This window comes from Tachypleus tridentatus, chromosome 7, assembly GCF_004210375.1.
Source record: "Tachypleus tridentatus isolate NWPU-2018 chromosome 7, ASM421037v1, whole genome shotgun sequence".
NCBI lineage: Eukaryota > Metazoa > Arthropoda > Merostomata > Xiphosura > Limulidae > Tachypleus > Tachypleus tridentatus.
The window spans coordinates 11,725,019-11,751,944 of record NC_134831.1 but is presented as its reverse complement, the minus strand read 5'-3'; the positions used below and the strand labels follow the sequence as shown (position 1 = coordinate 11,751,944).

At 32.2% G+C, this 26,926-nt stretch overlaps 1 protein-coding gene across 6 annotated transcripts in view; it reads right to left on the bottom strand.

Moving 5' to 3' along the window:
- The window catches only part of LOC143255119 (uncharacterized), a 28,767-nt gene extending 5,043 nt beyond the window's left edge, over positions 1–23,724 (bottom strand). For 2 of the 6 annotated variants that reach the window (XM_076510298.1, XM_076510301.1), the window contains exons 1-10: positions 23,514–23,724; positions 20,483–20,617; positions 19,727–19,895; positions 18,589–18,676; positions 13,872–14,075; positions 6,845–6,991; positions 6,345–6,447; positions 4,518–4,649; positions 3,300–3,386; positions 666–764 (exon numbers count right to left, since the gene is read on the bottom strand). In XM_076510298.1, coding sequence (XP_076366413.1) covers positions 666–764; positions 3,300–3,386; positions 4,518–4,649; positions 6,345–6,447; positions 6,845–6,991; positions 13,872–14,075; positions 18,589–18,676; positions 19,727–19,895; positions 20,483–20,617; positions 23,514–23,581 — 1,232 coding nt within the window. In that variant the 5' untranslated portion in view covers positions 23,582–23,724. Of the gene's footprint in view, positions 1–665; positions 765–3,299; positions 3,387–4,517; positions 4,650–6,344; positions 6,448–6,844; positions 6,992–13,871; positions 14,076–18,588; positions 18,677–19,726; positions 19,896–20,482; positions 20,618–22,402; positions 22,807–23,513 lie in introns of those variants that run through there. The other 4 variants (XM_076510300.1, XM_076510299.1, XM_076510304.1 and 1 more) reach the window with 2 other exon arrangements.
- Positions 23,725–26,926: the final 3,202 nt, after the last annotated feature.

Genomic DNA, 26,926 nt, shown 5'->3' with positions numbered 1-26,926 from the left:
CAAGTATATATACAAAGGCAATGTTTCATTATATGGAAAAAAAGAAAAAAGATGAAGTAAACTCACTTTCACAAAATTCATGTCAATACAGATTTTAACTTATATTTCCTGCAAAAGATCTACTTCACATTTTGGCTTTAGAAGAATACTACCTAGCCTTGAAAATATCAACCAAGTGTCATTAAGAAGTTGAAAAACTTTATGTAGTTATTCTATCACTCAAGTATAATATACAGTGTTTTACTAACAATCATTACCAGACCTTGTAACAGGTCTAAATTTGGGCAAGGATGCCTATCATATAATGATAAATACCAAATGACAAAAACCCTATAATCCAAGCACTTCTGAAAAGTGGCTTTACCTTTTTTCAAGGCAAACTGGGAATGGTAGTGTAATCAAATGGGTGACATACAAAGGGAGTTGAGTGACATCACAAAGTTAATCTGGTCACTCAACTTCCTTTATATATCACTCATTCAATTACACCCCATTCAAAAGTGCTTGGGTTATTGGGTTTGTACAAGTTTGTATCAAGACTTAAATGAACCCACAAGTTTTTCCAATATCGTGAATAAATACATAAACATTCTTTGTTGTGATTTGTTTATATAACATGAGAGATTTTTCCAGGAAACCCAAAATTCCTGCTGTGTGGCACTTACTGTTTCACTTTATCGGGAATGCACACATGATCCATAGGGATTAACTCAGATAACTCTTTCAAGTTGTTCACAAACTGTAGCTTCCGGCTGAACTTCGAACTGTGATTAGAAACATATGCTTAGTTTCTATAAAAGCAAAAAACTTACTTTTTTTTACCTAACAATTAAAACTAATATTCAAGTTTTCAGTTCTATAAGCATTTCATATTTAAAACATGCTTTCAAACATTAACTACAATAATATCATGAGTAACTTGTCCATAAAAAGAGATATCTGTTTGACTGCTGATAGAACCAAAACAGTATAGAAAAAATAATAAAGTTCACATCATGTATTGGTATACAGATACCTATAAACCTGTTGAAACTGTAGTTTTATTGCATTAACTTTCATATCACCCACATCTTGTATAAAAAGTAAAATACTGTATACTAGAAAATAAAATGTATGTATCTGAGCTAAAATAATACCAATAATTATATATACACCAAAACAATAATCTACCAATTATAAACATTCTGTGTATGGAAGTTTTGCTAAGGTTTATTCTATAACAGGAAACATTTTTTTTAGTTGGTAAACTGCACCTATCTGATATTTTGTTTCTCTGTCTAAATTAATGTATCCAGTTGGCCTACTAGTGATGTGCTTGAAGAATCATCATATAATCCTTGCAATGTTTCTAAACAACAAATATAACTCAAATGTATTTCACTTTTTTTTTTTTGAATATCTATTATGAAAAAATATAAATTGTGTACTGAATACGAGAAAAAAAAAAGTTGTATGCTGACGGGATACAAAACACAGTCTATAGATCACACAGAGAGAGTATAGGGTTGACTATGCTATAATAAAACAATATTGAATAAACCAGTAATCAAGTAAGGTACCAACTACAACCCATATGATGTCACAATGAAACAGTGTGTATCAGAACTATATTTTGACACTGTTTGGCATTTTCAGAGTGTGATCTATCACTTTTTTTTGGAAGAGTATGTAATTGTTCTTTCTGACATAAATATTCTTATTTCCAAGTCATTAGGGTGTGGTTCAAATTGGAAGTTTATAATTTCCACAACTGACACTGGAAAACAAAGTAATATAAACCATCTTGGAGTCACATGACCATTCAGAAACAACCCTGCAACAAATCATGCTCGAGCTATAGAAAAGTGCAGCATTTTGTGACAGGTGAGAATCCATAAAGGTCAGGGGCAAAAGCCCTCCCTTCTTGATTGTATTACATAATGTTGCTCAGGATCTCTGCTGTGTTGAAATGAGGTGAAAGAGCATGGATTCATCAAATAATACTACCAATCATGCTTCCTGTTCAACTGTTGCATACCTGAAGCAGCTGAAGAATGAAGTGAGTATTCATGTTTTTTTTATAAGAAGATATACTGGTCAAGTCACTGGAAGCAACGTCTATGGATTTCCTTGAAATTGGACTGTTGGACCATATGCTTGCAAATCATTGCTCTAATAATAGAGCTGTTTGCAATGAAAAGTATTCTACAGAGTTATTATCAAGATACACAGTCATCAAGTAGAGCAGGAATGGACATAGTGACATAGATTATAATGGAGAGATTAAGTGCTAAAACCATTTTAATATAACATACTTAGCCCTCTGTATAAATGTAAAACTAAGAAAAGCTTTACAATATTTCTTTCAAGGGGTAGAACTCACATGTTAAAACAATGCTACAACTTTTCATGATGATAAGCAAAAGAAAATAGACTGAAACACAAATTATGGTTGAAATAGAAAGCCTCATCAACAAAGCTGTTGAAAAATGCTTAATTTTAATCAGTAATAAGATGAAAATTAAGAAATCTAGTACTGTCACTTACCACTAATGAAAAGAAGACCTATTTTTTAAACATAAATAAAGAGGTTACAGATGTGGCTTAGTGTGAACAATACTGGGTTTTAAGTGCAAATGAATTGATACAAGTATTATGGTTCTCAAGTAGAAGTGGCTTGTTTATGAACAATATTGTTTTCAGTGCAAATCACACTTGTATTAAGAATACTGGTTTTTAGTGAAAGTGGCTTGGGGTTAACAATACCAGCTTTAAGTGGATGTGGCTTGGTGTTTTAATACAAATCATTGGTGTGAATAATTCTGGTTGTTAGTACAAATCACTTGGCATTAACAATATTGTTTTTATTACTAGTTGTTTGGTGTTAATAATACTGGTTTTTAGTGCATATTGCATGGTGTGAACAATTCTGGTTTATAGTACAAGTTGTTTGGTGTTAAAAATACTGGTTTTTAGTGTAATTAGGTTGGTGTCAATTACACTGAGGTTTGGTGGAAGTGGAACATTACAAATCATAGTTTGTTTTTTTTAAGTTCACATGAAGTAAAAACAGATTTCTCACTTTGAAAGTAAGGTTACATCTACCTACTGATTTTAATACTGAACAGAAGTTAAGATAAATACTGCATGACAGAATAGAAGAATATAACATGAAAGCCAACATTATATTTATGAGCATACACAAAGTCTGTATGTATAAGCAAAACTTGAAATTTAATTACAGATTAAATTAAGGAAATAATTGAAAACAGACTTAATTATTAATGTTCATTTTTAGATCATATAAAGAAGTTACTCACCTAATAAATGGTCTGGTCATGATAACAATAGTTTTTACCCAGAAGGTGGGGTGGACAAGGTACAGCCCTTTTAAATTCTTCTTTAACCTTAAAAAAAATAATAAGAATAATATAAATCTTAACCAAGCTTAAATACAATTATGCATCATCATTTTTATTCTACTGATCAACTAGTTTAATTTGGTTGAGATTTTGTTTTTTGACAGGGCATTTTAATCATGTATAGTTAAAGACCTAAGTTTTGGGAATTTTTGTTTTAATATGAAAATTTTTATTTACAAATGTTACTGTAAGACAGATGTATAGTGATAGGCTATTAAGTATTTAGTAAACATACCATCATTTTATATAAAGAATTCAACATAATGTATAAAAAGGTACACATAGCCAACTAGTAATGAAAAATCTGATTGATATAATTTGTTAATAGTAGAGTAGAATGCCATTAAAAAGTATGTAAAGTCTTTCAGGGTGATGCTGTTTTTAGTACAGTTTATATGATGTGCAATTATGTATATTTGTGTTTATTATTTTTAAGACAAAATCTATTCGTTTTATTTTCAGTTTTATAGCTCAGAAATAAAAAAAATCATGAATTTTATTATACAGCCTCCAACTTCACACGTTAGACTGACATATTTAAAGAATATTGAGGATACAACATGCAGATTAAAAATGTGTGAATATACCAACTACTATGGCAGGACTTTATCAATTCACTCTATGAATGTAACTGATGTTGCATTATAACAGATCACCATGTTAGGTCATGAATATCCACGTACTTTATTGATTACCTATAAACTAAAACTAAAAAGAGCAATGTATAATTATCAAACGTACATTCAAAATTCTACTTGACATTGATAATGTCTAACATTCATGTAATACCAAACAGATTAGATAACAAGACTTCAAACAGCACATTACAATTATTTGTTGATTAAAACAAAGGAAAACACATCTGAACATATTTCATCTAGTCTGCCAAGAACTACCAAGTTAAGGTTTCTCCAGTTTTGGATTTGAGTGATAAATTTAGTCTAAAATGTACACTGTCTAAAACATATTACCTCAAAACTAAATTTTTATTTTGTATGTCATACTTAAATTTTAGGTTTTCAGTGATCTAACAGTTAAATTTAATTATGAAAATAAACATTGTGGTTTAACTCTAATTCTTGCAAAAGTAATTGTGTATCTTTATTATTTACAAACCTTCTGTCTATCATATGGTAGCACCTCTTAAGCCAACCAAACCCCGGCATGTTACTTCGCTGAGTAGCCCCGTGAAGGTAAACCAAAATATAGTCGTCTGCTATTAGCTGATCCAATGTGGAGAGAACATACCTGAAAAATTTCGTATATTATTAAAGCAAGACAACACTAAATAAGTTAACTCAGGAATAATACTCAAATTCTTGTAAACATTAAGAATGGTCACAACTGTAACTTTAATTGTTGGATACTGAAAAAACTTCAGATGCACTCATTTACACTTAGTCAAGCAATAATATAAGCATTAAATAAAATGCAGACATGTAGTGTCTGACTGAGTTTATTAACTTTTATACAACAAAAATGTATTTATAAAAACATTCAAAGTATGCAATTTAAAAATTTCAAAATAATTTTTAAAAGAAAGATTCCTTCTAAAATTAGTGGTATCATAGAGGAATGTGTTTGATTATATTTAGCTGTAAGCATGTTTCAGACAATCCAGGATTAAACATTTCAACTTAATATTACTAATGCATAACACCCTGAATGTACTTGACATTAATACTGTCACTATATATCATTACCATATCTTTATGTATTAATAATTACTTGATTTAGGGCAATATTCTTTAAATTATAGTGAAGTCAATTGTAATACATATGAAACTTCACATTTTTCTAATATAAATGATCTTACTATTCCACAACTACTTGTGTATTTAGCCCATATTTCAGAATGGTACAGTGAGAAGAATAGCATATTCATGAAATTATCAATAAGACCAAAAAGATAGAAAGACTGAGAATGGCAAATTAAATAAAACATACAACAATGATATTGGTAGTACCAGGAGAGATAAAAAACATTAAATCACAATAAAATTTATTATACCATTTCTCATTACAATGTAATAAGAAAGCTATATTATAGCATTAACTTGTGCAGAACAGTTCATTATTTTACTACTTTAACAATAAACTAAACTAGTAAATTAAATATGTCTATCATATACTTATTGGCATCTGATTTAATTACAAAATAACAACAACAAACTGAAAGTCAACAAGATATGAGTAAATGCATCACAATTTCAATAAATGTTGAAATAAAGTCTACCAAAGTAAACAATGTATAACAGTTTCCAGTCATAATAGTTTATATCATAATGGTAACAAAAAGAAAATGCCACACACAATGCACACATATATATTTTCAGTGACATAAGTTAATATTTAATGTTAATATTTTTTATTTTAAATACATAATTATATTATTTTCCAATCCCTCACCTATTGATATTTATTTCTAAAAGAATTGATAATTTTGAGGTTTTCATACAGTGAATTAATTCTTAAGACTATCAAATATTCTTAGTGTAAAGAAATGTTGTTAAATTCTTTTAAGTTCATATTTTATGAAAATTTTGGAGAATTTAAAGCTAAAATTTTGTTTTTATAAATAAAATGCTGCTGGACTTTGAAGTTATCATTTATCAAAGTCAATAACGTATAAACATCTTCAATTTCAAGATTTAGCGTAATGCTTTTACACAGAATGGTTTATTCATGATGACGAGAAACCCACTTGAAGTAAAAATGTATTCTAAAGACATCTGGTATGAGTATTAAGCTGAAGATGACCTCAGAAGGTCAAAACATTGTTCTGTACATTATTTTAATTAAAGTTTTAATTCCAACACCAACTGTCTTTAGAATACAGAATGATTTGTTATTAAATACATATTTTTTTGTATTATTTTTCAAGGGAGAAAATTAATAATATCAAAGCAGAGTAAATAAATGTGCAAAAATAAAAAAACTTACAAAAATAAATTATCCATAACGTAATCATAATCTTTCCGGCTACGGTCAGGAAGGTAACAAGCACTGAAAACTATTATGGCATTTCTGTTTGTGCCATAGTAACCTGGAAGATCAAAACTGACATCAGTATTCATGAAAATAATTCTGAGTAGCAATGTTTTTGTATACTGTTAGCACTTAACAAGGAAGAAAAAAAGAAACATTTTATGTGTAATAATTTATTGAGGTCAACATAAAAGAGTTTGGAATTAATTCTTTCATCATTTAAACAAATTAGGCACAAAATGAATTATGTTTATGACATAAAAGTTAAGTAGTTATTTAAATTATACAAAACAAAATTAAACTGTCATATTCATGACAGTAAGAAGACAACAATTCATATCATGTCATTAAAATAATTCCACATTATACACACGTCATATAAACCTCTAGTTAATTCTTCTTTGTAACACTGTGGTCTCTTTGTTATATACATCCATTTAGTAACATTTTTTTACCTCCATGAGACATGACTTTTTTATATGGTTCAATAACTTTAACATCAATTTTTCTTTCTACACCACCAACTGTACAAGTCTGCCAGCTTCTTGCATCATCCATCTCCTCAACAGCTGACAGTTCAGGAATTGGATCACTTGCTGTACCTAACATCAACAGTACAAAGAAGTCTATTAATGGTTACAGTGATAAAACAGTTAAATGCAAGGATGTTTCCAAATTTTGTTCACCTTGTTGTAGCTGGCAACAAGATAGTTCAAACAAGTCTACCAATTCTCACACATGGAAAACTAAATGTTTTTAAAATTCTTTTACCACCATTAGAACACAGACAGTGATCGCGACCTGTGGTAGTAGTCACAAATTATTACAGTGCCTCCCTCCCTTACCCTTTCAGAAGAATTCCATGTGAACACACACAAAACATTATTCTTTTATATCACACAGTTTAACCCTAGAGCCTGCTTCAAATACTGCACTGACTACAGCCACCCTTAATGCATAGAATACCATCATAAACAGAATGCATGGTATTGATTTGTCTTTTAGGCCTAATCTATATTAAACTTTTGTAGTTGTACTTTCACTATTACAAGTTTTAGAGCTTTTATATCAAGTTAAAGTTGTAAGTTAGACTTGAAGCCAAGTCATTAAAAAGACAGATATACTGAATCTGTGCAATGAATATACAGAATATCCCACATTTAAAAATATTATTTTAAAAAATACTTTTCCACTTGTCCCACAAAAATGAAATTTTGTCAGAGGTGAACTGTGAATAATATTTAACTTGAGAAAGTTTAGACATGGTACAAGATGTTTGAAAGTTGTCACAGAAGGTATTCAATATACTTTCCATAATTTTCAATCACATATTAAGTTTGCCACTATATGATGTTGCTGTAAACATTTTATGTTCTGAATAGCCTTAAGTGATTTTCACAATCTCATACTTAACAGCATTTTGAAATCCTCCAATATGGAGGATTATTTTGAAGACTATTCTGATATATGTTCCCTTTGAAGAAGTATTGCAGCTAAAAACTTATGGTTATCAATCTTGTTATCTTGCTATTTACAGGGTAAACATCAATTGTCTCTATAGATTAATTGCAATTTGACCACACGAAAACTACCACATTATTCTGAGAGCAAAATCAAAGATAACCCACATGATTCTCGAACTGACTTAAAATCTGTTTATCAAAACCACCAACCTCATATTGTTGAAACAGAGAAAGAATAGAAACAAAAGCAGTACAAGTATGTGAAAGAACCAACTTTCATGTAGATAAAATACAAATTTAGCACATACCCTTACCATGTAAAAAACTTTATTTCCTTAGCACTAGTATTTTTATGATATAATCGTTATAAATATAGTAGTTTCTTTATAATCACTCTGTAGCTAACTTTAATATCAACACATTTCTAGCAATGTTCTCAGTGCAATGAGTCACATAATTTAAAAGAGTTTTTTTGTCAACAAATTATTTTGTTAAAATTGATTTTTTTCAAAATATAAAAAATAGTTCTTTTTCATTCATTCTCTAAATTTAGGTTATGGGCCTTTGACAATGTAGTTAAACATCAAACTACACATGGAATTATCTATGTTGTGTCCACCACAGATACTGAAGCCTAGTTTTTAGCACTATAAGCCTACAGACTTACCACTGCAACACTAAAGTGTTGAGTTGGTTGATTTAGTATTTTATGGCACAAAGCAGCTAGGCTATCTGCACCAAACATCCGGTAAAAAAGGTAAAAGTAAAGTATATGTAGTAAAATTCATAAAAGGAAATGAAGGTAAAACAAAACAGAGTTTAAAAACATAAACAGCATAAAACCAATGTTGACATCCAGTCTACAATGTTAAGAGAGAAACTACAGTAAAAGAAGTTGTAAATGACTTTCTGTAGCATAATGGTAATTATCATAACTAGCCAGGAAGACTAACAGGTAAGTACAAGAACCACCGTCAGTCACCTAAAGTTGGCCTTTCCAGTCCTGGTTCTGAGTTAGGTGTCATTATGGCCATTTTCAAAAAGTAAAGTAATAAAAGTTTTAAAAGATGTGTAGCAAAATTTTAATAATAACTTGCCAGGATGACTAATGGGTAGTTGAAATGGATAGTTCAAACAGCAGTGTTAGTCACCTGAAGTTGGCCTTTCCAGTCCTGGTGTTGAGTTATTTAATGTTAGGGCCATTTTCTAATTTCAAATCAAACAAGAGAGACTGTAATTCTTAAAAGGGAACCACATTAAAAAATGTTTAATGCATAAATTAAAAAACTTAAATGACATTTAAAAGATTGATGGCCTTTAAAAAACTAAAAACTTTACCAAGGTGGACAGTGTCACCATCACCAATAACACTGTCTAACATTACAACCAAACCTTGGGACAGAACATGTTTAATATGGTGCTGTCATTGAGAGTCGTAATGATGGCAAGAAAGTAAAATGTGGCTTGTTGTGATCTGAGTGTCACACAGACTACAAACTGGTGCATAAGTTCCAGATAAAAGAAAACGATGAGTTAAAAAACTGTGACCAATGCAGAGTCTAGTTAAAACAACTTCCTCCTTCCGATCCGTATGGAAGCAAGATGGCCAAAGTCCAATATATGGTTTCATTTGGAAAAGCTTGTTTTTGTGTTGCTCACTCCAAGTCGACTGCCAGCTGGCATGGAGCCAAGACTTGAATGCAGGACCATAGTCCATGTATGGAATAGGCACAGCGGTGATAGCGCCAGAGCAGATAGATTTAGCTGCCATGTCTGCGTGGCCCAATATCCAGAAAAACTGGATAGAAGTAGATGTTAAAGAGAAATTGGGCCAGTCGATTTTGAATATTGGCGAGAACAGGGTGTGAACCAACATAGAGCAATTCCAGGGCCACTAGAGAACTAAGCGAGTCAGTATAAATAGTGCAGTTCAAGTACTGCTTAGCTTCTATGCAATCCAGGGCAAGAGAAATGGCGTACAGTTCAGCAGTGAACAGAGAAGCTGTGGAGGGGATTCCACAGAGACAGTTCGTCAAAGAAATTGGACGGTAGTTTGAAGGAATCTTGGGATCCTTCCCAGGCTTAGAGAAAGGTAGGAGAATAGCCTAGTACCAGGCATCAGGAAACACATTCTCCTGCCAGATCTGGTTAAAACAATTAGAAGAATAGCAAGAAAAGCAGGAGATAGATGGCGCAGATGTCACAGTGTACATCATCTGGTCCAACCGATGTACTGCCAGACTGATAAAGGGCCAGTTTCAGTTCCAACAGTGTAAAGGGACAATTATAGTCAAAAGTCAGTTCGAAAGGACTTTGCCCGAGTCTTGATGGCCAAGAAGGTGGAAGAATAAGCAGAAGTGCTAGATACCTGGCAAAAGCTTTCACCTGGAGTATCGGCAATGCTCAGAATGCCAGCTACTTCCTGGCTATCAGAGAGTAAAAATGAGAGGGGGCAGAATTTTATTGCCCACTGACCTTTCAAATCTTGTCCCACATGACTTTAGAATTGGTGGTAGAAGATATGCCAGTTGTGAACTTGGTCCAAGATTCCTTCTGGCTTTGATGTCTTACCCACTGAGCATATGCATGGAGCCTGCTTGAAAGCGATGTGGTTTGAGAGTGTAGGATATCTATGAAAAGTATCCCAGGCCCGTTTTTGAGCCTTCTGTGCCATGTGGCAAGCAGGATTCCATCACGGATGAGGATATAGTGGAAAACGTGTCATGGTTTTAGGAATACATTGAGCAGCTTCTTGTATAATACAGTCAGTTACTGCTGCCACGCAATCGTCTATTGGTGGCTGACAGACGATGGCAGGATCAAGTTCTGCAAGAGCAGTGAAAGTGGGCCAACCTGCCCGATCCAGCTTCCACCTGGGCATGCGGGTCAGTGGCATCGACCACAACCAGTCTCTCTCAAAATTATAGGAAAATTATCAATGCCTTGTGGATTATTGTCAGCCCTCCATGAAAAATAGTGGCGGTGCCAAGATATTTTCGTTGGGGGGTGGGCTGGGGGAGCTGTGGTAAATTATGGATGGGCTTCCCAAAATGCCATCAATATGAAGTATGGATGGTAAATTATAATAATGTAAATACCAAGATACATTTCAAAAGGTGTGCTATTTTGAACTGCATTTCCAATGCAGTTTTCATTGGAAACTCACACTCTGATTAATAATTCATTATTACAAATTAGAAATAATCTGTTTATGAAAATATGAGTATATGCAAAAAAGAGGAAGCTCACCTAAATTCCACCCAAGATAATACGTAACAATAAAGACTGAATTAGACTGAACATTTAATATACCATTAAGAGTAAAGCTACAAATCAAAAAAAATATAACATAAAGACATAGTTTGCACAGCAGAAAGTTAATACACTCTAAAGAAACATAAGGTCACTATCAGGCAAACTATCTTTCATTATGTTGTGTTTATAGTCAATATTACTTCAAAACAATGCACCTGTTCTGGTGACTGGCAGCAAATTTTGGATTGCTGATACACAATGCAAAATGATCTCACAGAGGACACAACACCGACTAAATGCTTCAGAGTTTTGACCTACACACAATACACTTATACATGCATGCAATGTTTTACTTTTCAATAAAAGATAAATGAAATTAATGGGTAAATACCTGTGAAACATTTGGTTTATCAAATAAAATCCCTGATGATCTGTTGTAACTTGAAATCAACGTGGTTGTCTAATCTTTGTCAAAGTTCAAGATAGAATGGCATTACACAGAGAGCGGCAATACAGCTCATGAGTTTCAGTGCATTCAGTACGTTGCTATGGGACGCATGACACATACTTCCGTCTTAATGAAGATGTTGAGTTCTACAAATCTATGTCTCTTTGATGTTAATTGTTAAGCAACAACGACAATTGTGTTTTCCATATTTTATGAATATATGTAGGTAATAATATTGGGGGGGCTGAGGGGAATTGGTTCATTTGAGGGGCTTAAGCCCCCACCCTCACCCTCCTGGTGCCACCACTGATGAAAAATGGGAGAGTAATGATGGGGAACAAATTGAAAGATCAATAGCAGTAAAGAACTGACTAGGTGCATGGAAATAAGTAGAAGAACCAGTACTGAAAACAGAAAAGTTGTGATCAGAGAGCATACACTCTACAGAGTGACCCCTCCTATCAATAACAGCACTTCCCCAGAGGGGATGATGTCTATTAAAGTCCCCCAGGATTAAAAAGGGAGATGGCAACTGTTCAGTGAGAGCATCAAGGTCTGATTGATCATATGTCTCTCTAGGTGACAGATAAAGAGAACAAACAGCTCCATTGTATCAAGGTGGCCATTTTTAATGACATGTAGGCAAATTTGGCTGGAGAACCCTTCTGTTTATGACCACGTCTTTTTTCCTTACTGTCCTTATTTGAGGGAGGTCGTTAGACCTCTGTGGATCCTGCCGTGGGGCGGTTGTGCAGGTCTTTGTTGTTGGAAGGGAATTCCAGTGACTGAGGACGAGAACGAATGATTGTTTTGCATCTTGGGGTGGAAGAAGATGTCTCAGAGGAAATGCCTGTACCCAAACCAAAAGATGTGGATTTTGGGGTTTGTTGGAATGTATGTAATTCCAGAGATGGGTGTAGAAGTTAATTCACCAAGTTTTTTAACCATGGAGGTCAAAAGGCTTTTCATTTATTTTGAGAACAATTCCCTTGGAGGCACAGAGAGATCTGTCTGCACTCCCATTGTAGTTGTGGAACAAAGTGTAGCAGCATACGTTTGAGATGAAGCAGTGGACAGCAATTCTTGAGCCTCAGGATAAGTAACGTTATGAATCACTTTCAAATGCTGCACCTCTTTTTCTTTCAACCATTTGGGGCAAGAACAAAAGTAGGACGAATGAGAGCCTTTGCAATTGACACAATGCAGGTCCGTTTCACACTCATAGGCATCATGGTCCCTGCCACCGCAAAAGCATGTTGGAACCACAACATGACGTCTTTGAGTGACTGAACCTCTGACAATGGAAACATCAGAGAGGGTTTGGAATATACGGCCATAAACTGCAATTAAATATTCTGCCTTGAAGGTGGCAGGTGCACATGGTGATGTAAATGTTAGAACGAGAATACTGGTTGGCAATGTAACTCCATCTTTGTGAGTGGAGATACACCTCACTGCAGAAACTCCTTGAGTGGAGAAACCAGCAAAAATCTCTGACTCTCTGAATGCAAAAGGAGTTCACTGTGGTGAGATGTGGATGTTTCTACCAATATGTCACCAGATCGAAGCTTCTTTACTGACTTTGGAGAGCCAGCAAGTCCCTCCAGTCCCTTCTGAATAAAAAAGGGGAGACATTTGCTCTAAAGGTTTGTCTGAAAGTGAATGCAATATAAGAAAATGAGGTACAACAGGTGGTACAAATGGTGAGGATTGCTGCTCAGAAATTTCAGTGCCCACTGACCCCACCCACCATGGAGCCCTATGAGGGGATGCATTACAATGTCAAAAAAGGACACTGCAGCAACACCAGGGTTTCATGAACACTATACCCAAACATGAGCATCAGATACAATGTCCACAACGTCTGTTGAGAACATTCAACAATGTTACTTGGTTGACTCTAGCCTGCATGGACCAGCCGAATGACCCAAGGGGGCCACCCCAAGGCTGCCCATCTATAGGAATTCAAGGCCAAAGTGGTGTGTTACAGTTGGAACCCTCAACCACCAGTTTCCTCTCCTCCCTTTCACGGATTGCCACGCACGGCAAACACGTGGGTGGATGTTTAGATCCCAGAGGAAGTAAACTGAAAGAATAGAACCTTCCCTGGGAGGTCCCCTCTCCACGTACAGGAATCCACACTGAGAGGAAAGGGTTGAGAGAAAAGATTTATTTACAATCACACAAAAAAAAAACTGTAAAAGAAATAAATATTACATATTACAAACTCAGAGAATTTACAACTATATTACTTCATGCTTCTAATTGTTATATTAGAACCTAAAACAAACTAAGTGTTAAACATGAAATTCTTACATTCTAGAATAGTTTCATCCAAGTCATCAGGGGTATCAATATCATCTGCAGTGAAGTCGTCAACAGGCGATATCACATCTGCATCACTTTTGTTGCTGACTGACGAAATACTCTTTTGGTCATCATCATTATTATCTGAGGCAAGAATATCTGGATGAACTGATATCTTTTTTTTCCTCACAGTTGAAAGACCTAATGGATTCTCTGAAAAGTATACCACAATTTTTAAAAACCTTACAAAGAAATCACACATTATGTATATCTATGTATTTTTATTAAAAATAGTTTTTTTTTTAAGTAGACCTTCACTGACTTTGGAAGACAAAAAAATAAATAAATGGATAATTTGCACTTAAATATAATCCTACTGATATACTTTGTATTCATATTTTTGGTTCTAATTTCTTGTGTCATGTATATGGAAAATATAGAAAATAACCATATAGGTTTATGTTGAAGTAAAATTATAACTTTAACATAGAGAAAATTTTAATTGTCCTAAAATGCTTAAATTTGTTTTAGGATCAAAATTTACTTTTTCTGAAAATGTTTACAATTTGATTTTGGTCAGGAGATTTTTTCTCCCTTAACTCCAGCTAGGGGAAGGTCCTTTTCAATTATGGAATCTACCTTTATACTTTAAGCCATAATAGCATCCCTGTACTTATAATGCAATTTTCTAAAATTTAATTTATTTTAAACTTAACATTATCAAGCACACATTCACAAGGATTTTTCTTCCACTGCTATATAATTCAGTTGATTTCATAAATGTCTGTTCTTAAAAGTGGTATGTGTATTTTTCCCTTGAAACATTTTTCAGAAAATAATTTCATAACATTTCTTATCTAGACTCATAAAGACTAAGTGATACACAATAATAAAAAAGCTATAAAGTTAGTTCCTAAACAAACACCACACTACGTACTGCACTAAGTAGCAGTATACATTGTCATCATGACATCTGGGAATTAGACAATACTGGAGAAGAATAACTAAAAATATTCTAATAGCTAAGTTACATTAGTTAAAAACAATCAGCAGACATTTAAGTAATATTCCCACATGTATAAGCCTCATTTGTTACAAAGGCTAAACAACAATTTAAAAATGCAAGCAACTGTTTAGTAACAACCATCACATCTCTTTATTAAAAAGAATTAAACAAATTTGTGAAAAAAAGATTGTTCTTTGGTTACTGCTTTAATTATTTATGTAGTAGAAAAACACAAACAGTTAAGTAGAGAAATGTCTTGGTTAGATGATTTCCACATTCATCACAGCACAAGTTTTGACCCTCCGAACAGTTTTTAAGAAAACAAAACTGCATTTGTTACTTGAAAATTTCTTTAGTAAGTAATATTAAGGTTTATATACAAGACATATTAGCTAGAAGAATGCCACTATCATCCTATGTAGTATATCAAAGTTTAACATCAATAACAATTCTTACGTCTGCTTCAACAACATCACTGTTGGAGTAAGCACTTTCTTCTTTTTAACCAACATCACTGTTGGAGTCAGTACTTTCTTCTATTTTAACCAACATCACTGTTGGGGTCAACACTTTCAAACACAATTGTTAACTTTAAAAGTATTGAAGACAAGTTATGTTTCAAGAATACTGTCTGAATTTATTATTGATGTTATAATAGGATTTTCCTACTCAACTAAAGTTATATCTTGATCAAGTTGAATGGTATTAAAAACTATAGACTTTCTAAGTAAATTACAAGCAAAGAGATGCTTGCCATGTGAAGCATTATTATGATACGTAAGCACAATTTCTACTTTTAGAGAAATCTTATTTAAACATTCTTCAAAAAAAAGACACAACAACAGAAAAATTTAAACATCAATTAAAATTAGATAAATTTTTAAAACATGATTTATTTAAAGACTTGTAGTTTACAAAGATCCACCAAAAAGGTATCTTTATCAATTAACCATAAAACAACATAACATCACTTATGACACAAAGACAAATTTAAAATGTTTTGGGATTATGTATTACTAGTAGTCATGAAAATTTCTAAATGCATGTAAACTGAAGTTATATTAATCAAATTTGAAAAATTCCAAAACCAAAATGATATGATGATTATAAAATTATGCATTATTCAAAAACAAACTCCTATTTAGACAAGTTTACTTGAAAATTTCCTTGAAGGGATGGTTGAAATCATAACATTTTGGAAAATTGTTAAATAAAGCTAAAGAAAGACCTACAAGTAGATGAACAGCTATTGGTCAGTAACATATTTAAGGTATTACCATGTTAATCATCAGTAAACCAGCCTTGGGAGAATTTTAAAAAATACTGTCTTAGTCGATATAAAAACAATTACTATCACAAATATATAATTACTGCAGGTTTAAGAAAGCACTGACACAAGATGTTATTTACACAAGATATAGCCATTGTTGATTTTGGTGATGGTGCAATTATGTGTCTTGTCTATTGTGACTGGCAAGACAAAAAACAGTTCAGCTTATCAGCAGATATGAAATACTGCGGAAGTATCTTACTCATGATTGTGATGCAAAGTAGGGTAGTAATGCCAGATGGTGCTAATTTAGTGTTATTTACTATCCTAAATTTTAATTTGTTCTCAGGCACCAATTCTGAATAACTTTTCTATCATTTGACTATTGTTATATAAAGTATATATGTAAATATATACAAGTGTGATAAATCAAAGGCACTGGCCAGAAATATGCCACCAATCTTGATACGTGACAAATTTACTGGGTTGTAATTCAGTTATTTATAAAGAGTAGAGAAGTCCTTGGTACTACACCATTTACACAAAATAATTTTAAAGTACACAAACCTAAATATTTGTTTTTATGAATGAAAGTAATATTTTTCAGTGTTTAATAAGAAAAAAAGTTACACTGATTTTATGACATATAGATCTCATTACAGAGTCATTGATTTTGGTTTGTTTCAAATGTCATGCAAAGCTACACGAGGGCTATCTGCACCAGCCACCCCTAATTTGGCAGTGAGAAACTAGAAAAAAAGCAGCCAGCCATCACCACTTACTACCTGCTTTTGGGCTACTCTTTTATCAAGGATTAGTGGGATTGACCATCACATTATAAAGCTTCCACAGATGAAATGGTGAGTATGTTTGGTGAAACAGGATTCAAACCTGTAACCCTCAAACTGCAAATCAAGCTCTCTCACTAGATGGCTATGCCAGGACTATTTATTCTGTTATAAGTCCACATTTGCAGTATATTACTGTCTACATATACAAGCCTCTTTACAGAAAGCTTTGTTTTGATATGAGCCCTACATTTGAAACATAATACTACCTACAAAGAAATATCTTTAAAAAAAATATAAAATTTTGAATTTTATACTGGTGTAAGGACCTATATTTACATACATACATATATATATATATATATATATCTTGTTATGACGTGAGTTCCACATATAAGTCTTTTAAAGCGATTAATGTTTAGTGCAAATTCCAAATTTAAAGTATAATGTCATAATATTAAATCTACAAGTCTCTTCACAGAGAGTGTATGTTTAGACTGGTGCAAGTTATATATTTAATAATGTAGTAATATATATATTCAAGTTTCTTCAAAGTTAAACATGTTTACTGCATTTACTTGGTATCTTAGTTCAGGCTAACTTCACATAGATAGCCCTTGTGTAGCTTTGTGCAAAATTCAAAACAAAACAGGCTAACTTTACTTATAAAATTTCACTAAAGGTGACTTTTTGTACTTAATTATACTTCATTTTTAGAATATTGCCTCCAATGTTAATTTGGAAAAAAAATGCTTTTATCTTTATATAAAAGTAGTTTTAATCAATAAATATATTCCAATGGCAATGTTGAGCCACATAAAGAGGAAATGGTGATGTACTTTTAACACTTTTAGAGTTTTAAAAAAATACACCTTAGAATACAAAAATTCATTTACTTTCTCTGTTTTGCAAGTTTACTTTGTGGTATAAATCTGAGAAGCAAACACAATATGAAATATGATTAATTTCTTCACTGTATTAAATTCTATCATAGTTAACCACTAGGTGTCACTGGATGATTAATTTCCTCAGTGTACTAAATTCTATCACAGCCAACCAATAAGTGTCACTGTATGATTAATTTTCTCAGTGTATTACATTCTATAATAGTCAGCCACTAGATGTCAGTGTAAGGTTATTTTGCAAGTACAACTTACAATAAATGATTGATGTTAATTTCATCCCTATTACCATGTTAAGCTAGTCTATCATATTAAAACAGTGTAACTGTAACATACAAATAATTGTTAATTTTCTTAAATTAATAGAGCAGCCTTAACAGATAAACAGATAGGTCAATTTTATCAAATCATATTTCAGATTTGTAATGTCAAAAGTAACAGTGTTAGCACAGACATTAACATCAATTATAAAAACAGTAACATATATTTGATAACTAATAAATGTACTGAAAGACAGCTCAGTTACTTCAGTTACCAATTTTGTCTGCACAGAAGCATTACAAACAACAAATGTTTTTATTGTACTTTCCTTAAAAATCACATAACACTTCTTCCTGTGCCAGGTTAAAAAAGAAAAATTATTAGATGTTTGAACCATACTGAATTAGAAAACTAAAGTTAGCTCTACTACTAGCATTTGATTTGTTTTTTTTATTAAATTTAACATCAAATAGCAACAAATTAATACACAGGTTTTTACCTTGTCTGGAAAGTTGCTCATCAGTGGACTGTACTGAATATTTCTTATGTAAATTCTGTGTTAAGTCATCATCATCTGGACCCAAACCCTAATGAAGAAAACTGAATCATTTATTAATGAGGATTATTATTTTTATTTTCATAAGTACTTGGCAAAAACACAATAAATGTGTACACTTTATGTGAGTAAAGTATACACTGGTCTAAATTTTGATATCAGTGAGAAGTCTCCAGTAACACATAAAACAATCTGTATTTCATATCAGTAATATCTATTTAATTTCCTAAATTTAAACACAAAGTTGAAAGTTACTCTTCAACCGATTAGTGTTTTGTGATTTGCCTATAAAATCAATTAAATGTAGATTTTTAACAAGATAACCTTGAAAGAAATAGAACACATTACACAGAGAGTTCAAAGTCCAAATATTTTGATACTATGTATGTTATTTCATTAGGGACTACACAAATATTTAAAATGACTTAAAACTGACATTTCTTGTAGTCAAGACAAAATTTTTAAAGCAAATACTAGCACCTGTTACTAAAACTGATTTTTAAACACTTAATTATACTTATTAAGTTTATATTTGGATGTTTTAGGCAATTTGAGCTGTTCTACCACAGCTTTGCATTTAAATTTGTTTATTTCTGGTCTATATTCTTCAAAACTTGACACACATCCAAGATGGGCCTTTTGGCAAATTATCTACCACAGCTTTGCATATAAATTTGTTTATTTCTGGTCTATATTCTTCAAAACTTAACACACATCCAAGATGGGCCTTTTGGCAAATTACTAAAAATAATATAAAAAATATAAACATTACGATTTATTACAGATGTTTTGGGAATAGTGATTTATCTGGATGAAAGTAACTTTCTTCAAAATTCAACATAAATGCTGTATCACTAATTCTTATTAGAATTAAATAAAGAACAAACAAAAAGTAATTTGAAAATTTTTTGGTGTTTACATAAAAAATGTTAGTATATTAAATCATACATTATAAAAAATACACCATTTGAGCAATCAATATGTATATATATCACATAATAATCTTTTATATACAATACATTATTATTGTTAACCATTAAATCTTTCTCTAACCCAAAGTTAAAGACTTTCATTTAGCAACCTGAGCCTCTCGAGTTTTTTGATTTAGGAGTTTTAAGTGCTGTGGACTCTCTGGAAAATCTACGGTTTCAGCTTGATAACTGTTGGCATCAAAGCCAAGATCTTCCTCTTCTTCTCGATGATGGTTACATTCCTCTATGTCCTTTTCTTCTTGTTTCTTCTCTGTACCACTATATCAAGACATTTTAACAAAACTTGATATAAGTAAGAGAAACAGAACATAATTATTTTTCAATATATTATTCCCTATCTTTCCCCCTACACCTATGAGTTATTTGTTGATCCACATTAAAACACAAAGTATTATACAACTTTCACTTACACCAATTTGTTATAATCTTCTTGTCCAACTGTAATCCATCAGATGCAACTACACATACCTACAACTAATCTCATAAAACTATACACTTATTATGAGCCACAAGTTGACATATAAAAGAAAATTTCACATACAAATAAGTTCTCACAAGAAAATCTCATTTTAATAAGTCAAGCAAATGATAAATTATGGCTGCTCAATGTTTCCATCATTCACAATCCAGACATTCATTGACAAAAGGTTGGTCCATATGCACAATCTTTGAATTCTGTACTTTTTAAATAAAAGATTTAAATTTAGAAAATAATCGTTATCATGCTAGTTCTAATACTGAATCATTAATGTGATAGAGGCAATATTATGATAAACCAAACAATTATGGAACTATTACATTATGCTCTGGTATTTAACAAATTTGCTTGCCTATATGATGCATACCTGTCTTTTGCAGTCTCTGAATCACAAACATCTGGAGAAGTTTTCCTTGAAAGCAGTGATGGTTTATGACTCTCACTGCCAGAAATACTCTCACTCTTAACAATGTTTAGAGTAGCAGTAATAGTACTGTCCATTCTACAGAGAAACAAATACTTATGATATAGTTAACATTCTTAAAAAACTCAACTGCTTGAAATTCACAAATTAAAAGTAATGAAAAAGCTGTAATAAAGAAACAACAGCTACTTTAACACCATGTAATGTTATAAACTGACAATATTAAGATTGACAACCAAACACTAAACAGCAATATTTACAGCCATTATACCTCACAGAAACTATTTCCATAAATAGATAAGATTCTTCTAAACAATGGAAAACATTATAGTTAGTGATTAATTTTATCTTCTTCATCAACATCAAAATAACATTTGGAAACAAGTTAAACCACATGAAATTAGAATATCATTAAAATATTGCATGAAAAACCTTCCATCCTAATTTTTGTTATCAACCAACTCATTTATCAACAGTTATATTATTAACATAAATTTTAACAAATTCAAAGACAGTTACCAATATCATTATTTAGGACAAATATACATGCAGGATTCCACTGACAACCCAATACAATAAATTATCAGGAGATACTAGTTGATACGTCACCATCCATAAAAGGTTCAATATAGTTTGAAAATACTCGAGTAAAAATTTAAGGGTGATTTTATTTTACTGCAACATGAACACATGATTGATGGAAATTATTTCACTGAATATAAATAAAAATTAATTTCACAAGCTTTGTTTAAAATAAAGAAAACCATAGATGGAATAAAAAGTAAGTTAATGATGCTATATGCTGTTGGAAAAGTACAAAATTAAATTACAAAACCTTTACAAATATCTTAGTTGTATCTCATGCAGTATGAATAGTCATTGCTTTCCATAAACCATAATTAATAAGAAATACTCAAAATATTTCAACCAATCAATACTAGTCATACTTCATTTTATTGTGACCACTATTTTCTAAAGTGCCAATGGAATATACTGGAAAGTTCAACATAAGTGGTAACTTGTGTACATGTTTACTAACAGGCCAAGTTAGAGATCTGTAGAATCAGGTATAGCCATCCCTAATTCTAAACTACTAACCAGACAGAAATTTACCAGCCAGAACCACCTACCATCCCAAGAGTCTTATCTAACAAGTAATGTGAATTTTATAATATGTATGCCTCTATATATGTGAAAAAAATCCAATGCCATCACACTTTCAACCTCAGAACATTCAATCCACAGCTTGGTTGACACTAACTACCCTTAGTCCTCAATGAAATAATTTTGATATAGAACCAATAATAATAACTAGAGGTACAACAATGGATAAATTACAATACCTCATTGTACTGCTTAATCATTGAAAATAGCATTATTTAAGTTATATAATGTGCAAGAATTGTTCAGTTGTTAATTTTTAAATGTCACATGCTCATGTATGTATGACTTTTTAACACTGCTAACTATGGTTATAACTTATAAGAACTCCTATACCACATACTTCCTCAGTTATTGATGGAAATTGGTTTAAGGTATACCTTTGCATTATTTACCACAATACTGAAATTGACTATTAAGGATTACATACAGTAACTGTCTTTCAGGAAAACTTGTTTGCCCAAAACATATATATGTATAGTATTAGTAATGGAGTAATACAAGAAAATAAGTTTTGGAATATTAAAATATCTACTTTTGATTCTCCAATTGTCAAAACTATTAAAAATTTGGGAACTTGCCAATACATGTATCTTTGAATGAGACTGACGCAGAATTAAAGGCACATTTATAACATTCATAATACTAACTGTAATACATGTAAATAAACAAAAACACCTACAACAATAATATATTACATACCTTTACTGTAAAAAAATACCTTTACAATGCATCCTGTTTATTTTTCCAGTTTTAAAAACCGTTCATTTGTTTTACTTATACCCACAGAAAAACCCATCATAAAATTTATTATATAAATTAAAGAAACGACACACTTTTTTTCTCTGCAACACTAACAGATTATCACAGCTGTTCTTAGGCTTAAGATGCAAATCTGCAAACGGATGTTTTGCGACTTTCTACTGAATTTTTTGTCATATTTTGTTTTGTTGATTAATTCTTGAACTGGAATCAATTTTACCTCCAACCTTATCACATTACTGCCATTATTTTACTATGATACTTTAATTTAAAATCTCTCACAATTTATCTATCGGAAGAACGACTCAACTATGACGTTAAACCTCAAAAACAAATGTACATGCGCACCTGCTTTCGTATTCGCAAACCACAACATTCATGTGCCCAAATTATTCTGTATACAATTCTAAGTCGATCACTCAATGCGTGAAATCTTACTACAGTTCACTATACTTCCAATATTTTCGTGCAAATCATGTAATGAAATTGATTTACACACCAAACTATTACAGTTGCTATGGTAACCAAATCTTTCATATTCAAGCATTTATAGAGCAGATCTAACTATAAAATGTGAAACAGCTCATTTATCTATATTAAATTTATATCCTAAACACGTCCTGTGTTTAAAATTTCATTGTTTGAGGATGCAATATAATAGACTCTCTCTTTTCACAATAAGTTTATTAATGCAAATACCACATGGGCAGTAATAAAATTAACATTAGAAACGCCTATGTAACAATCGATTATTCTTAAAGTGGTATATGTGCGTGATGACATACAAATACCAAAATTTCACTAAAGGTCAAAGAGCAAATCATGGCGTATAATTTTAACACGATGTTTCAAGGGTTTCTACAGGAGAGAAAAAGAACGTAGGTTTGGATTTATATAATAATATATTCATATAATAATTAATCCGCTGAAAAATAACCTTTAAGAAGTGACATACTGATTTCTGAAACAAGAGAGTAAGTTTTATTTCTGTTTTAAACTGAAAATGGAGATCATACCAAATGTGCTGTGTTTGTCTTAACAAAGTTCCTACCTTTTACCAATACTTTGATCTAATGCTAACGTTTCTGAAGGAATGGTCTGGCTTTCGAGCGTTGGCATTCTCTTCACAAGTCAAAACAACCTAACCCTAAAGTTACGCCTAATTTCTGAAACAGATATCAATAAACTCCAGGACCTTCGTTACAATGACTTGGATACAACCAAAGTTAGGACTGACGCCAGATCTCCGACACGAAACCAATCAATAAGCTCACGTACCGAATTATACGCTGCCATGTAAAAAATTGACCACGAGTAAATTCAACGTACGACATCGAATGTAGATGTTTATGTCCTTATATTAATTGGAAAAGACTAAGAATTAATCGTATTTTTCAAACTATTCTATAAGGTAAATGGTTTCACATATATGTAGCTAAATCGGTGATATACGTGCATGAAACCACGAACTTTGTTTTTTTTTTTTGCTTAACAGTAATCAAACTCAACGGTCTTGCATGTACGCATCGAAGCAAAGCGCATGTACATCTTATCTCGCATGATATTTTCAATGGCAAATGCCTCAAAATAAGCGTACAATGAAGAAGTTCACCTGTAAACACTTACAGCGAATTAAACGTACGTGTATACAAATTTGTGTGTGTGCGTTTATATATATACACACATATAAACATATATATTAACATGAAACTCGTCAGTGCCAGATACCAGATAGGATTAGTTCAACGACACTCAGAACAATATAAATTTATGTACGAATGACGGAACACATGAAATGATGTTGAACATATTAGTTATAAAAACACAAACAAAACAGTGAGGTGTGAAAGTAAACGTTTATTTATTTTTTTAGCTTTATTTTTCGTTTCTTTATGAAACAGTAGTAAACTTATAATCAAAATATTTTATATTAATCAAGGGTTTCAATCGGATCTATATATAGAAGTTTTAAAAATGTAAACCTTTAAACTTTTTTCAACAGAAAAAATCAACAACGGAAAACATTATGAATTATATGGAACAAACAGTACATTGACTATTAGGTTATTTGTTTTCTTTTGTTATTTTTGGTATGTGTCACACAGTTTTGCACATAATTTGCTGAATGGATCCCATGGAACATTTATTGATAATGCACCTGCAGATGATTAAATTGAAACGAACTATATAAATAGAAAGCAGTTTAACAGTAATGGGATTAGTTGACTGGAATCTGCATAAACAATTAACATGGACAGAAGCGCGCTTGGTAGTTTTGGTTGAAGTTTGAGCTCAAAGTTTACCCTCAAATGTTGGTCTTCTGCAGTCCCACAGCTTTTCAAACCGTTATGAGATCAAGGTTCACATCCCCCACTGTCTGTAGTGGAGAAAATGCCATCTTCGTCAAATATATTCATTGGTGAAAATCAAAATTCTCAACAGTAGAACTGACCTTACCAAACTTGATCAGTAAAAAAAAAAAAAAAGTTAATTTTTTAGGGCGAACTTTTACATCAGATGATCTCTTAAGACTGTGAGAGAAGTTTAAATTGTCCATAATTAAGTTCTCATTATAACATCTAAAGTTTCCACATTTGAAATTTGTTCGAACTTTAATTGGCTGACTTTCGATCCGTATAATGTTACACATTTATATTCTGGTATAGTTCTATGTCAGGGTTGGTCAACATTTGTTTTAACAGCGATTTTTCTAATTTTTCTTCACCACTGAAAGTTAAACATTTTGCTTGCAAATTAATGTTTCTACTTTCATTGAATCTGATTCTTATTGTGAATTAAATCAATGAATTGATTCATTATCATTTTGGATAATTCAGGATATAACTATTTGAATGGTTCCTTGCTCTCAACAACTTCTATAATTACTTCTAATCTTTTTTTGCATTATAATTTTAGTAACTGTTCATTATATCTCACCCTGATGGCTCTTTACAAACGAACTGAAAAAAACAAGACACTAATGCCTGACAGTCATTCCCCAAGTCCTGTGGTTTGGCATTTATTATTAGTTTGTTGAGTCCGGATCACTTCAGGCCCGGCATGGCCAAGCGTGTAAGGCGTGCGACTCGTAATCTGAGGGTCGCGGGTTCGCATCCCCGTCGCGCCAAACATGTTCGCCCTTTCAGCCGAGGGGGCGTTATAGTGTGACGACGGTCAAACCCACTATTCGTTGGTAAAAGAGTAGCCCAAGAGTTGGCGGTGGGTGGTGATGACTAACTGTCTTCCCTCTAGTCTTACACTGCGAAATTACGGACGGCTAGCGCAGATAGCCCGTGAGTAGCTTTGCGCGAAATTCAAAAAACCAAACCAAACCGGATCACTTCAGGTAAGGAGAAAAGATAGTGATTTGTGTAATAATAATAAATTAGAAGTGCCATACACTGTACGTTTTCATTGCAACCTTTTCTTATTGTTCTTTCATGAGTTGTGTCTCGCAAATGCTGAAAGATTTTAGAGCTGACTTAAGGTGTTTTATTGATATGAATGTGGTAACTTGTGTAGCTTCTGGTTAAAATTACCAGTCAATGACGAAGACAGAGAAAAAGATGTATGAGAGTTAATTGTAATGTATTCCATTTGACACTGAAAAAAATACCTTGTGTTAATATCAAGTCAGTGAGTTGCACATTGAATATTTATGTCCACCACCACTAAAGTAATCCGGTTATTTCAGTAGGGAAGGTCCCATATGTCAATTTTTGTTAGAAATTTCTTGTCAGACTTTTGCATAGTGTCCTCTGCAAATGTGGGAGGAACACAGTGTTCAGCTTGCTTTGCCGCTTCCCAAAGTTTTTTTTATATGACGCTACTGCCCAAAACATTTACTATATCTGTTCAGAAGACAAAATTGAGTGTTCGTTTCCAAACGTAGACATTGCATAACGTAAATTTTTAACATTAATGGTCACAAATTGTACAGCTGAGTGTTCATTTTTCTCAACTCAAGCATATTAAAAGTCCCAACATAAAAACAATGTGACAAGACAGGCTGGATGTCTTGTCTCTGCTTAGTACAGAAGCAGATTTGTGACGTCAAATTAGTTTTGAGGACTTGATTAAAGACTTTGCAATTAAAAATCTAGAAGAAAACTTTTTAAAATCTAAATAAATATTAAGATAGAAGTAAATAATTTGCTAACAGGGTTTTAAGTTCAAAGTGAAAATTTTTTGAATAAAAGTGTTTTGAGTAAATTTTTCATTTTTGTTGACATCAAAGTGTGCATTTGTTAAAATCAAAGTGAGAACACTGCACAACAATTTTTGGAAAGTTTTGCTTCCTGAAAAGTTTTACTGATTGTGACAGGTACCTGGTGGGTATGCACAAATATAGTTTTAGTTTTGTTTCATCACGTAGGAACTCTGAGAAATAGACAGTTAACTGTTTACCGGCAATAACGTATTTAATTGCGTTTATGTTTTTAATACGCTTGATAGTTCAACATA